The following is a 12,863-nucleotide window of genomic DNA, read 5'->3' as shown; positions in this document are numbered from 1 at the left end:
CTGGTAGAGTGCTTGCCTTGCATGCACAAAGCCCTGGGTTCTAATCTCTAGCAACACACGCAGAAGTATTCCTTTAAAAAATATTGTCCTGGGGTTGGAGTATCCCCAAGATTCAAAAGTATAAAGTTGTTGGGGCGGGGTTGAAGCTCAGTGGAAGAGTGCTTGCCTAGTATGTATGAGTCACTGGGTTCAATTCTCAGCATCACCTATAAATAAATAAAAATAAAGTTCTACCAAAAAAAAAAAAAAAAAACCCCAAAAAACCATCTGATACATATTCAGATTAAGTAGCATAAAATTAAAGGGGAAATTTAGTCATTCAGTTCTGAACCTTTCTTTTTTTAATGAGTGCTATTAAAACAAATATCCTAATATTGGCTTTCTTTATGCTGTCATACAAATAAGAGCATGTCTGTAGTCCCAGCCTCTTAGGATGCTAAGTTAGGAAGATTGTTTGAACCAGAGGTTTAAGACCAACCTGTGCAACATAGATCTGGTCTCAAAAATCCACTACCACCAACAAATCCAAAAAAACCCAACACCAAACAAAAAGTGGGAGGTGAGAGAACACATGATCTAATTCTGTATTGATGTGGTATAGAATTTGGTAAAGCCGGGCTTGGTGGCATATGCCCATAATCCCAGTGACTCAGGAGGCTGAGGCAAGAGGATTGCAAATTCAAAGCTAGCTTCATCAATTTATCGAGGCCCTGAGCAACTTAGACCGTGTCTCAAAATAAAGGACTGGGGATGTGGTTCAGTGGTTAAGTACACCTGGCTTCAGTCCCTGGTACCTCTCCCCTCTCCTTCAAAAACATTTCTGGTGAAGATTGGTCTTGTAAAGACAATTTTTTGGTGGTATTGGGTATTAAACCTAGGGGTAATCTACCATTGAGCTAAACCCACAGCTCTTTTTTTAATTCTGAGATAGGGTCTTGCTAAGTTGCCAAGACTGGCTTGCATTGGCCTCCCAAGTTTTGCACCATTGTGCCTGGCCTTAAGCAACCTTTTTGTGAATAGGTTGGAATTTTAAAGAAGAAAAGATGAATAGATTGGGTCTCCTAAGGCTTTCTGGAAGGTTGATTCCTTTCTCATGAAAATGTAAATCTAATGTAAACAAAAAAACTGGTGTTTTCTTGTGATGTTTACATTTTTAGGAGGGTTGAGATTTAAACCTACCCCTTTCACCTTTTCTATAAAATTTTCAACTAAAGATGATAAACTATAGAATTGTTAGGTGGCTGTGCAAAGGCATAGATTAAAAAAGAAAAAGCAATCCAACACTTGGCAGGAGCAGGAAATAGGAAAGTCACTTTTTTACTGGCAGCTGAATGTGGTTGTGGGTTCTAAAGTATGGCAGGTATACAACCAAATGAATTCCATTTGCTTACAGAATTTTAGTTGTAGTAAAACTTGACAGCAGATGAAACAATCTGTCCATTTGTAAAAAGTACAGAGTAATCAGAATATTAATAATATACTACCTGCTCACATGAGATAAAGAGGACAGAACAAAAGTACTAAAGTACTAAATTTTCTCACCTTGCTTAGAATTCAGATGAAAACAAAGAGATAACCTTAGCTCAGAACTGCCTTATTTCTGTTATGGAAAAAGGCATTCCTTTGAAAGCCCATTATGTGGAACAATTTAGAGAACAGAGTATCTACTCCAGTCAAAAGAGATAAATTAAAGCAGATATCAGGGGTGCACACCTGTAATCCTAGCAGCTCCCAAAAGCTGAGGCAGGAATATCACAAGTTGAAAGCCAGCCTCACAACTTGGTGAGACCCTGTCTGTAAATAAAATGTAAAAAGGGTGACAATAAAATGTAAAGTATGGAAGAAATAATTTCCTACTAGCTATGAGAAAAGTCAAAAATAATCTGCTGGGTGATGTATTTGCTATTTCATTCCTAATAGCAAATATATCACCTAATTTGATGTAGCCACTAAATTGCTAAGGGGATTGTAAGAAATTCAGATTATGTTTCTATGAGAATCTTAACCTCTGCTGTAAAGGCTTCATAGTAAATAAGGGGCCTGAGGAGGGAGAGAGCTTTTTGGCTCCCAGTAAGTTTTCATTTATTTTTAAGCAAATATATGGTTTTTTGAAAATTATTTTAATATATATTTTTAGTTGTTGTTGGGCCTTTATTTTATTCATTTATTTATATGCGGTGCTGAGAATTGAACCTAATGCCTCACATGTGCTAGGCAAGCACTCTGTCACTGAGCCACAACCCAGTCCTAAATATATGTTTTACACCAGGATTTCATGGAGTTTTTTTTTTTTTTTTTTTTTTAAAGTGCTAGGGATGGAACCCAGGACCTTGCTCATGCTAAGCAAGTGCTCTACCACTGAGCTACATCCCCAGCCCCTGAGAATGTTTTTTTTTTAAGAGTTTGTCTTTTTTCCCTCCATATTTTTTATTGGTTACAGATTAGTACATGCACACAATATAAACAATATAATTTGGCCAATATCCCAAGAAGTTTTAAAAATCAAACATAGGAAAGGGATCTAATTGACATCAATTCTCAGATATAGTGTCAGTTTTCCTTAAACTATTCAGTTTCATGAGTTAGTTTTCCCTTTTGTGTACTGCAAAGTTCCCAAGCAACTTAAATTTGCAAACACACAACTATGGATACAATATTTGTTTTACAACAGTTACCCAGGGATCTAGGTTTCTGTGTTTTGTTATTCTTCCTACCTCTTTTGTTTCTTAATCATATATAACAACATTTAGGGTAATAGTTTGGTTTACAAGTCCTTTAAGTCTGTGCTGATGGCCTGTAGCCTCCAGTTTGAAACTAGAGAAGAATGAGTAGTCAGGAACTGGTCACTTTGAATGTGGGAGGGAAGATATTCACAACAAGGCTTTCTACTATAAAGCAGTTTCCTGCTTCTCGGTTGGCACGAATGTTAGATGGCAAAGACCAAGAATTCAAGATGGTTGGTAGCCAGATTTTTGTGGACAGAGATGGTGTTTTATTTAGTTTCATCTTAGATTTTTTGAGAACTCACCAACTTTTATTACCCACTGACTTTTCAGACTATCTTAGGCTTCAGAGAGAGGCTCTTTTCTATGAACTTGATTCTCTGGTTGATCTCTTAAACCAACACATTCTAGAGCCAAGACCTGCTTTCCTCGAGGTGCATTTCCTAAATCGAAACACGCAAGCCTTTTTCAGAGTGTTTGGCTCTTGCAGCAAAACAATTGAGATGCTAACTGGGAGAATTACAGTGTTTATAGAGCAGCCAGCAGCATCCACTTGGAGTAGTAACTCTTTCCCTCCTCAGATGACCTTACTTCCACTGCCTCCACAAAGACCTTCTTACCACGACCTGGTTTTCTACTGTGGCTCTGACAGCACTACTGATAATCAAATTGGAGTCAGGTTCGTATTTTGAAGTATCTCTCTTCTATTCTGGTTTCTGATATTTTCCCTCAAAATTCAAAGTTCCTCATGCCTAAAACTTTTCTTAGAAAAAAAGATTTTTGGGGTAACCAAGGGAGTTGGGTAGAATGACCAAATATTTTCTAAACCTGGACACTTCAGAGTAAAAGGTATTATGCAGGACACTAGGAACAAGACAAGACTGCCTAGAGAAAATGGGACTGTGGTCATTCAAATTGGAGGAAATTATAGATTATGTTCCATTGCTAAAAAGTTTGGTGCCAAATCCCAGTGACTTGGGAGGCTGAGGAAGGAGAATTGAATGCTTGAGGCCAGCCTTGGCAATTTAGTAAGACACTGTCTAAAAATAAAAAATAAAAAAATGCCTGGGGGGCTGAGGATATAGCTCAGTTGGTAGAATGTTTGCCTCTTGTGCACAATGCCATGTGTTCAATCCCCAGCACCACAAAATAATTAAAATGAAAAAATTAAAATTTGGCTTAGAAATGAATGATTTTGCCAGGTGTGGTGGCGCACGCTTTAATCCCAGTGGCTCAGGAGGCTGAGGCAGGAGGATTGTGAATTCAAAGCCAGCCTCAGCAGTGGTGAGGCACTAAGCAACTCAGACTCTGTCTCTAAATAAAAGTACAAAATAGGGATGGGGATGTGACTCAGTAGTCGAGTGCCCCTGAGTTCAGTCCCCAGTACCCCAAAAAGAAAAGAAATGAATCATCTTATTTTTTCAAGAGATTCTTTTAGTGATTCACAGAAAGGCTCAGTAGTTTCTCTTGACTTCCTTATATACTCTGTATCTATTCTTTCAGTGCTTAAATTCAACTATTGATTTTTCTTCAATGAAGAAAAAAAGGCTTTTATTTTTAAATGCCCTTAAAGGAAGATATGTATCATGGCAAATTTGGTGTCCTGGTATATTCGTGTCTCTTATATATCTCAGAAAGTTGGGATAGGCTGTCAGTTTGTCATGGACAGCTTCTCTTGAGTCAGTTATTCACTTTTCCCTGTTTTGGGCTGGACTTAATGGCTGATTTCCACCCTGGAGTCAGGGATATAGCAGCTCTCACTCCTGTTAAGAATGTCTTAATGCTGTGTCACTATTATTTTACCAACTGAAAGTTGGTTTTAATTTTTAGGAGGAAAATTAGAAAGCCTGTATGTGTTCTTTTTTCATAGCACTTAAAATAAAATACACTTTGTTGGGTAAAGGTAAATAAGACATATTTTAGGATACTTTAACTTGAGCAGTAGTCATCAAGAAGAATGTAAGTGTCTACCTTTCCTACAACATACTCCTTGTTCTTGCTTACCAAATGGAGAACACTGGATAGTATAACCAAGTATGGTAATACAGAAGTTTTTACAATTCATACTTTCTTGCCCTTCAAAAGAGGCTGAAGTGTCTGGGAAATGGGAGCTACTCAAATAAATAAACTATGAAGAAAATCTAAGGCCCTAGTTTTATTTCAAACTGTTTTAATTCTATATACTTTCGTTTCATTGATGGGATACTTAAGTAAACAAGATCAATCTTTTGGTTTACAAATTTCGATTAAGTACTTATGACCCTGTGATCCCTTTTCTAAAAGGTACATGGGGAAACTGATTTTTAAGAAGAAATAGACCAGGTAAAATAGAAATAGACCGTAAAAAGAATATGTCTTGGAAATATTAAATGCTCTTTAAACTATGCATGTAGAGGAAGTGATTGTAATCTTGAAAAATGAGATTAGAAACTGAAATGGGACTATTGTGTGTACACAGTATCTAATGGCTCCTGTTTTGTTAAGTGCATTTTAAAAACAGTGCAGAATTATTTTACCTTCATGTGAGAAAGGTATTATATTTACACTTCCACAATAGATAATTTAAAAATTAGCTTCTAGTTTTAGAAGTTAACATGTTTTCCTGTCACTATATGGTTTATTTTGTTTTCTGTTTTGCAGTGCTGGGTTCAAGCCCAGGGCCTCAGGCATACTAGGCAAGTGCTCTATCACTGAGCTATATTTCAGTTGTTTTTAAGTTCAGAATTTTTCCCCCTTATGTTTGTGGAGTGTTTTGTTTGTTTTGTTTTTAAATAATATGTTATAGTGCTAGTTTAAAAATAGAGATTAATAATTTGAATAGAATAACATGAGAATCTGTAGTGATAGGCAAAAACTCTGGCCTTAAAAGGCTCACCATTGGGGCTGGGGCTGTAGCTCAGTGGCAGAACACTTGCCTCGCACATGTGAGGCACTGGGTTTGATCCTCAGCACCACATAAAAATGAATAAACGAAATAAAGATATTGTATACATCTATAACTAAAAAATATTTTTTTAAAAAAAGGCCCACCATTGAGGAGCTGGGGTTGTGGCTCAGCAGTAGAGCATTTGCCTAGCATGTGTGAGGCACTGTGTTCGATCCTCAGCACCACATATACATAAATAAAAAATAAAGGTACAGCAACAACTAAAAAAATATTTTAAAAAAAGGCCCACCATTGAGTATATAACTGCCAAATTAGCAATCATTTTTATTTTTGCCCACTCCCTGGTCTGAATCTGTCTGTTCATATGTTTTTGGAAGATGGAATGTGGTGGAGTAAGATTGAATGTCTCCTTATAGTCTCCTTATTCAGAATGATTTACCACTTTGTCTTATTTAATTTAGCAAGTTGCTCAGTTATTATCTTTAAAAAGTTCATAGTACTAGAAATACTTGGCTTGGGCTGAGGATGTAGCTCAATGGTATAATACTTGCCTAGCATCTGTAAGGCCTTGGGTTCAATCCCAGCACCTCCAAAAAAAGAGAAATATTTGCCTTGATTCTTTCAGATCATCATTCACGTGACAGCACATTATCAAGCCCAAGCTATGGTCACAAGATTCTAACCTTTATTCTATCTGACCTCTTTTTTACCACTGAGCTGCAACTGTAGTCCCCTGACCTCTCTTTTTAAACAGGTTCAAATAGAAAAGTGTAGCTGCCTTTAATATTTTTTATGTTGTTTTTGTGGTGCTGGAAATTGAACCCAGGACCTTGTATATACTAGGTAAGCGCTTTACCAGTGACCTACATCCCTCGTCACCGATCTTTGTGGTGTCTTTAAAAAACATTTTAAATAATGGCTAGTGGTAAAGCTCAGTGGTAGAATGCTTGCCTGCACTGGGCCCTGGGTTCCATCTCCAGCACTATAAAGTAAATTAAAATAAATAAATAAGTTTAATTTCCCATTGGTTTCTTTTGTTGTACCCTTTTCTTGTGCCTTGAAATCTTTTCTTTTTCAGTTTGGCTTCATAAGAATCAAGTACTTTAGCTCAGTGATTTCTTGCAAATCTATTATACTTTGTTACCACCTACTGTTTACTATTTGTATATGAATTCTTTTATGACATTCTGTAATTTTCTCTGACAACCATTTCTAGGCTACCTGGGGCTTGAGGGTAGACTAAATGATTTACTAATGTTAAAAAGTCGTATCAAACATTTTAACCAGTTTTTTGAGATGGGCGTTGTTGTAGTTTGACAGTTTGATAATTCTTAGATTTTATTATTGAACTTTTTTTTTTTTTCCCTAGAGTGAGTTTCTAAATGTGAGCTACAATAACCACTCTATTTCAGTCATAATCATTTAAAAAGAGGTTAGGGATGACTACAAACATCTTTCTACTCCATAAAACTAGACAGTTTCTGCCTGAAACTAATCTAAGTTATTAGTCTTTTTCACACATCATAAACAAATGGTAGGAGGATACAAATAAACACTCTTAATAGAAGGGAAGAAAGGAAGCTGGGCATGGTGGCACATGCCTGTAATCCCAGTGAGTTGGGAGGCTGAGGCTGGAGGATTGCAAATTCAAAGCAACTTGGTGAGGTCCTAAGCAACTTACTGAAAAGGGCTGGGGATGTGGCTCAGCAGTTAAGCATCCCTGGGTTCAATCTCTGGTACAAAAAAAAAAAGGAAAGAAGGAGTAATATAACCACATCTATGCAGGTATGTTATATTGACATTACTAAAGCCAACATGCAGCTAGTCTGAAAAGGTTGGGCATATTTTTATTATGTGCATTGGTTCTGTGGAGTTGCCCAGGGAATAAAATTTTTTGCTATTTCTGCTCCAGAGATTTTTGACCACAAGATTTACTCAACAATGGACAATTATTGAGTAAAAACTGACAATAAAATCATCTTGAAATATCTGCAACATTTCACCTGAAAAAATGGATGTGACAGGAATAAGTCATCAAAGAAAATTCATGTCAGTGCTAATAATTGACAAAATTTTATCTGGAGGAAATTATAAAAGTATAAAGTGTTCATCAAAACAAATTGATTTGAGTAATGTAGCAAATTGAAAAATTGGTAGTATTTACGTTGTCCTATATAAAAAAATGAGCCAATTTAATTGTTATCCAAAGTTACTGATTTGGATTTGTAAATAGTCTCAAAAAATAAATTTGGTTGAAAGTAGTATGTTGTATGTCTTCTTTTGAGGTTATAAGTAAATGTATGTGTTTGGCTCTGCTAGTCAAACAAATGCTTTATAATTAAAATGTTTTTGTGTGTTCCAGGTATGTTTCTATAAAACCTGATAACCGAAAATTGGCCAATGGAACAAATGTCCTCGGCTTACTAATTGACATTTTGCTAAAGGAAGGCTTTCATCTGGTCAGCACAAGAACAGTATCTTCAGAAGACAAAAGTGAATGCTATAGCTTTGAAAGAATAAAACCCCTTGAAGTCCTCACCATGAATTCAACACCAAAACTGGAGGCAGAACAGTCTCAGAAAAAGAAATGAAGTTGCCATTATCCTGTTTGGAAATGCCAATGCTGGGGCATCTCTGTCAGTCAAATCTGTACTTAGCCTTTTTTTTAAGTACTTATAAATTCTTTTTTTTTTTTTTAAATACTTTTTAAAGTTATAGATGGATACCTTTATTTTATTTATGTATTTATTATGTGGTGCTGAGGATCAAACTCAGTACCTCACATGTATTAGCCAAGTGCTTTACCACTGAGCTACAACTCCAGCCCTTCAGCCTAAATTTTTGACCTCATCTACCACATCACCTTTGGGCAACTAGGCCCCCCAAATGCTTAAGCCACACTGAATTTCCTCCTGCTTTCTAAAAAATACCATGACCTGGTGTTTTGCTATATGTTCCTTCTACCTTCAATGCCATTCTTCATGAATACTTACATAGTTTTAAAAAATGAGCTATGGAGGCCGGGCATGGTGGCATACGCCTGTAATCCCAGCGGTCTGAGAAGCTGAGGCAGGAGGCTTGCGAGTTCAAAGCCAGCCCTCAACAACGGTGAGGTGTGAAGCAACTCAGTGAGACCCTGTATCTAAATAAAATACAAATAGGGCTGGGGAATGTGGCTCAGTGGTTGAGTGCCCCTGAATTCAATCCCTGGTACCTTCCCCAGCCCCACCCTCCACACATAAAAAGGGCTATGGAGTTGAGATTGTAGCTCAGTGGTAGAGCATTTGCCTAGCATGTGTGAGGCACTGGGTTTGATCCTTAGCACCACATAAAAATAAATAAAGGTATTATGTCCATCTACAACTAAAAATATTTTTTAAAAATGATGGGTATGGAGTTAGACTTGCTTCCCCCCCCCCCCCGCCCCCGGTGGTGCTGGGGGTTGAGCCCAGAGACCTGTGCATGCTAGGCAAGCACTCTACCAATTGAACTATAGCCTGGACTGCTTATTTCTAATCCCAGCTCAGCTCAGTCAATTATGAACTGTGTGACTTAGGCAAGACATTTAACCTCTCTCTGTGTTTCAGCTCATCTGTTAGCTAAGTATAATAAAGATGTCTTCCTCATAGGATACATGGGGATAGGATTAAAGGAGATAAAGTACTCAATAATGTTGCTTGGCGTATGGTAGGCACTTGGTAACAGTGATGATGCTGAAAATGGATAACGCACTTTCAACTGAATCTTTTCTGTGAGGTCATTTTCTTTTCCTAAATATATTAATTAACCATTCTTCCTTTATTTTTGGTGATGCTGGGGATCAAACCTGGGGTCTCATATATGCCAAGCATGTATTCTAGAACTGACCTATACACCCAGCAACCCTTCTGTATAGATTTGATGCCATCATAAAAACAACTTTTTTAAAATTGCTTTTATTTTTTAAGTACTTGACAACAGAATGTATCACAATTCTTATTACAACTTTTTCTTACTTGAATGGAACTTCTTGATCTACCTTAACAGTTTTTATACTGTTTTGTGTAAAGGTGCTAAATACTAAAAATCTTTATTACTAATTAAAACACTAAAAACCTTTGTTACTAATCAATACCTAAATTTAGTGAAAAGCTTTGGAATAATCTCTACCAACATTTAAAATATGCATATTTTGATTTAATAGTTTCTCTTATAGGTGTTATGTATGTCATTTTAAATACTAGGATAAATACCCAGAAGAGGTATTTATTAAAATAAAAAAAAAGCGCATGTGCTTTGCACATAGTCGAGTTAAAGGCTGTTGAGTGAAAATGTTCAACTGGGCATGGTGGTGTGTGCCTGTAATCCCAGTGACTCAGGAGGCTGAGGCAGGAGGATCACAAATTTGAGGCCAGCCCCAGGAACTTAGTGAGGCCCTAAGCAATTTAGCAGGACCCTCCCCTCACCTCCCCCCCACCGCCAAAAAAAAAAAAAAACAAACAACTAAAGAGGGCTGAAGATGTAGCTAAATGGTAAAGTCCCTCTGGATTCAATCCCCAGTACCAAACAACAACAAAACTATATTAATTAAGCCTGGTGTGGTGTAATCCCAGGGACTCAGGAGCCTGAGGGAGGAGGATGGCAAGTTCAAGCCTCAGCAATTTAGCAAGGCCCTAAGAAACTTAGCAAGAGCTTATTTCAGAAAAGGCAGATGTAGCTCAATGGTAGAGCTCTTGCCTAGCATGTGCAAGGCCCTGGGTGGGTTTTATCCCCAGTACTGTAAAAAAGAGACATAAATTCTTATTCTCGAGTAGCTTACGTTCAAGAAAGAAAGCATATTATGCTATTAGCAAAAGGTTAGAAATAAGCTCAAAGTTCATCAATATGCAGTTATTAAAAAGAATGAAGTAGTGGTTTATAAGCTGATAAGGAAGAAATGTCAAAATATGTTACCAGTGGGAGCAAAAGCAAGGTGCAAAACAATGCATGAACTAGAAAAAAAATATATGCAGTTTCCATTTATGTAAAAGACATATACTTTAAAAAAATAAATACATGTAATTTTCAGCAAAGATACAGGTTGCCTTTGGAGATGAAAATGGTTGAGTGGGATTTAGTGTGGGAAAAAGACTTAATTTTTACCAGATTACATGGATATATATGTATTTAAGAAGAAGGGGGGGAAAAAAGGAAGAAACCACACCTGAAAGATAGTGTGTTTATCAGGGATTAGGAGGATTTATTTCAGTATAGTATGATCCATTTTCTCTCATACCGTCACAAATTTTGCTCAACCACCCTTATTTTTTTTAAAAGAGAGAAAGAGAGAACTTTTTAATATTTATTTTTTAGTTTTGGCGGACACAACATCTTTATTTGTATGTGGTGCTGAGGATCGAACCCAGTGCCGCGCGCATGCCAGGCGAGCCACATCCCCAGCCCCACCCTTCTTGTGATATACTTCCACTTAGTAAAATTGACATTCCTAGTGGTTATTTATAGATTTCTGAGTTCTGGGTTGTAGGGAAAAATTTTAAGAACTCTTAAGAGTACCTCAAAAGATTAAATAGAAGTCAGATGTGGTGGTGGTATATGCTTATAATCCCAGTGACTCAGGAGGCTGAGAAGCAGGAAGATTGCAAGGTTAAGGCCAACATGGGCAACTTATAGAGACTTGTCTCAAAAGGAAAAATAAAAAGGGCTGAGGGATATAGCTGGTGTGGGGATGGGCACCCCGGGTTCAATCTGCAGTACCAACCAAGAAAAAAAAGGGTTATGTATCGTGAAAAAGCATACTTTTAATAATAGTAATTTTAGGGAAAACAACTGAAAATAATGGTCTATATAAGAAGAAATTCCCTTAGAATAAGTTTTTATTCTTTTTTTTTTGGTCTTTCTTTTTTTCAGCCCTTACCTTTTGTTTTCTGCAGAAAAGTCAACCTAGTTGTTTTGGGGGTGATATGTTTGGTATAGTTCCCATATTAGCATTATACGGTAGGCACAGTATTTCTGTTTCGCTATATATATTTTTGCCATGCATGTGATTTAACTAGTTGGGTGTAATTGGCATAGTTATACATTAACACTGTTTAATTCTGTATAGTACTTTGCTGATAAAACCATTAATTGATAAGTAGTTAAAAAAAATTCCGAAACAAACAATATTCTAACTATAGTTTGGCAAGGAATAAAACAGGAAATGTTTAAGCAGCTTTTAATGTTGTTAGTCATTTGCATTTGCAGGAAACAATTTTGAGATTAGAAATAAATGTTTTTAATGAGCTAATAGAAATATATTACCTATGGAATCATACATAACGTTCATACAATAAATGTTTGTTGACGTCTACTATGTGCCAAATACTATTCTTGAGATTTTTACTACACAGAACAAAAAAGTCCTTGCACCTCTAGAACTTACCATAAATACAATTATAATATTGACAATGGGTTTAAATTAAAATAACTTAAGTCTCTGAAATAGTTCTCCAAGGTTATGAGTTCATAGTGCAGAGATTTTTGGGAGAGATTACCACAATTAAAAATTATTATTTATTAGAGAAAATTTATTTTTTGAGTAGGAAGAGCTTCTTTTTATATTTATATATATATCTTTGTTTTATAAATTTTTTATGTGGTGCTGAGGATCGAACCTGAGCCACAACCCCAGCCCCAGGAAGAGCTTCTTATTTTAGTAAATACTTCAGAGATTATTTTACCTAGAGACCCACCTGTTAATATCTCAGTAAGCCTTTACATTCACTCCAAACTAAAATGGGACACTATAACTGGAATGTCTAGACATGCCTCCCACACCCAAAATGAGTGTTGTTTTAGGAAAGGAGGCAGGCAAATGTAGTCTGGAGAAAATAGGGATAGGTTAGACGCACCACAGGCTAATTAAACTCTTTGCCTGTTTGGGGGAGGGGGGAGACTGACATTTTTATATAGGTACCGATTAGCTCTTAATCTATTTTTTAAAATTTTTTAAATATTTATTTTTTATTTTTAGATGGATACAATATCTTTATTTCTACACTATTTGGTGCCGAGGATTGAACCCAGTGCCTCGTGCATGCTAGGAGAGCACTCTTCCACTGAGCCACAACCCCAGCCCCTTAATCTATTTTAAGTTATAAGAAAATAATGGCAAAAGCTTGTCTTGGCCATCCACACTAAAAACCTTGTTCTAGCATCATAAAAACCTATCATTCCACTTTGAACACACAAGTGTATATCATCACAATGACATGTAAAGATTTGTCAGTCTTTTT

General features: G+C 36.5%; 1 protein-coding gene and 1 long non-coding RNA gene across 19 annotated transcripts in view; one reads left to right on the top strand and one right to left on the bottom strand.

Annotated features, from left to right (window-relative positions):
- Positions 1–12,863, bottom strand: part of LOC124099156 (uncharacterized) — a 125,361-nt gene that overhangs the window by 43,739 nt on the left and 68,759 nt on the right. For 9 of the 18 annotated variants that reach the window (XR_009227760.1, XR_009227748.1, XR_009227763.1 and 6 more), the window contains one exon: positions 8,678–8,752. The exons of 7 other annotated variants lie outside the window; for them this stretch is intronic. This is a non-coding gene — a long non-coding RNA (uncharacterized LOC124099156). Of the gene's footprint in view, positions 1–3,392; positions 7,344–8,603; positions 8,753–12,863 lie in introns of those variants that run through there. 2 more of the 18 variants (XR_009227747.1, XR_009227758.1) reach the window with 2 other exon arrangements.
- On the top strand, positions 2,825–10,107 carry Kcnrg (potassium channel regulator). The gene is made up of 2 exons (XM_046454184.2): positions 2,825–3,402; positions 7,973–10,107. Exons 1-2 carry the CDS (start codon positions 2,825–2,827, stop codon positions 8,199–8,201), a joined length of 807 nt encoding a protein of 268 aa, XP_046310140.1. The 3' UTR covers positions 8,202–10,107.

The sequence above is a fragment of the Marmota monax genome, unplaced genomic scaffold (assembly GCF_021218885.2).
Source record: "Marmota monax isolate L192 unplaced genomic scaffold, Marmota_monax_Labrador192_F-V1.1 WCK01_AAM20220418_F8-fsc00011, whole genome shotgun sequence".
NCBI classification, from domain to species: domain Eukaryota; kingdom Metazoa; phylum Chordata; class Mammalia; order Rodentia; family Sciuridae; genus Marmota; species Marmota monax.
The sequence above is the reverse complement of the archived record's forward strand: the minus strand, read 5'-3'. Positions and strand labels throughout refer to the sequence as shown.

What these genes read in the sequence shown, in the direction of transcription:
- Kcnrg (XM_046454184.2), top strand. Translation starts at nt 2,825, where the DNA reads ATGAGTAGTCAGGAACTGGTCACTTTGAATGTGGGAGGGAAGATATTC. An exon ending in GATAATCAAATTGGAGTCAG is followed by an intron (nt 3,403 to 7,972) that starts GTTCGTATTTTG and finishes TGTGTGTTCCAG; the next exon opens with GTATGTTTCTATAAAACCTG.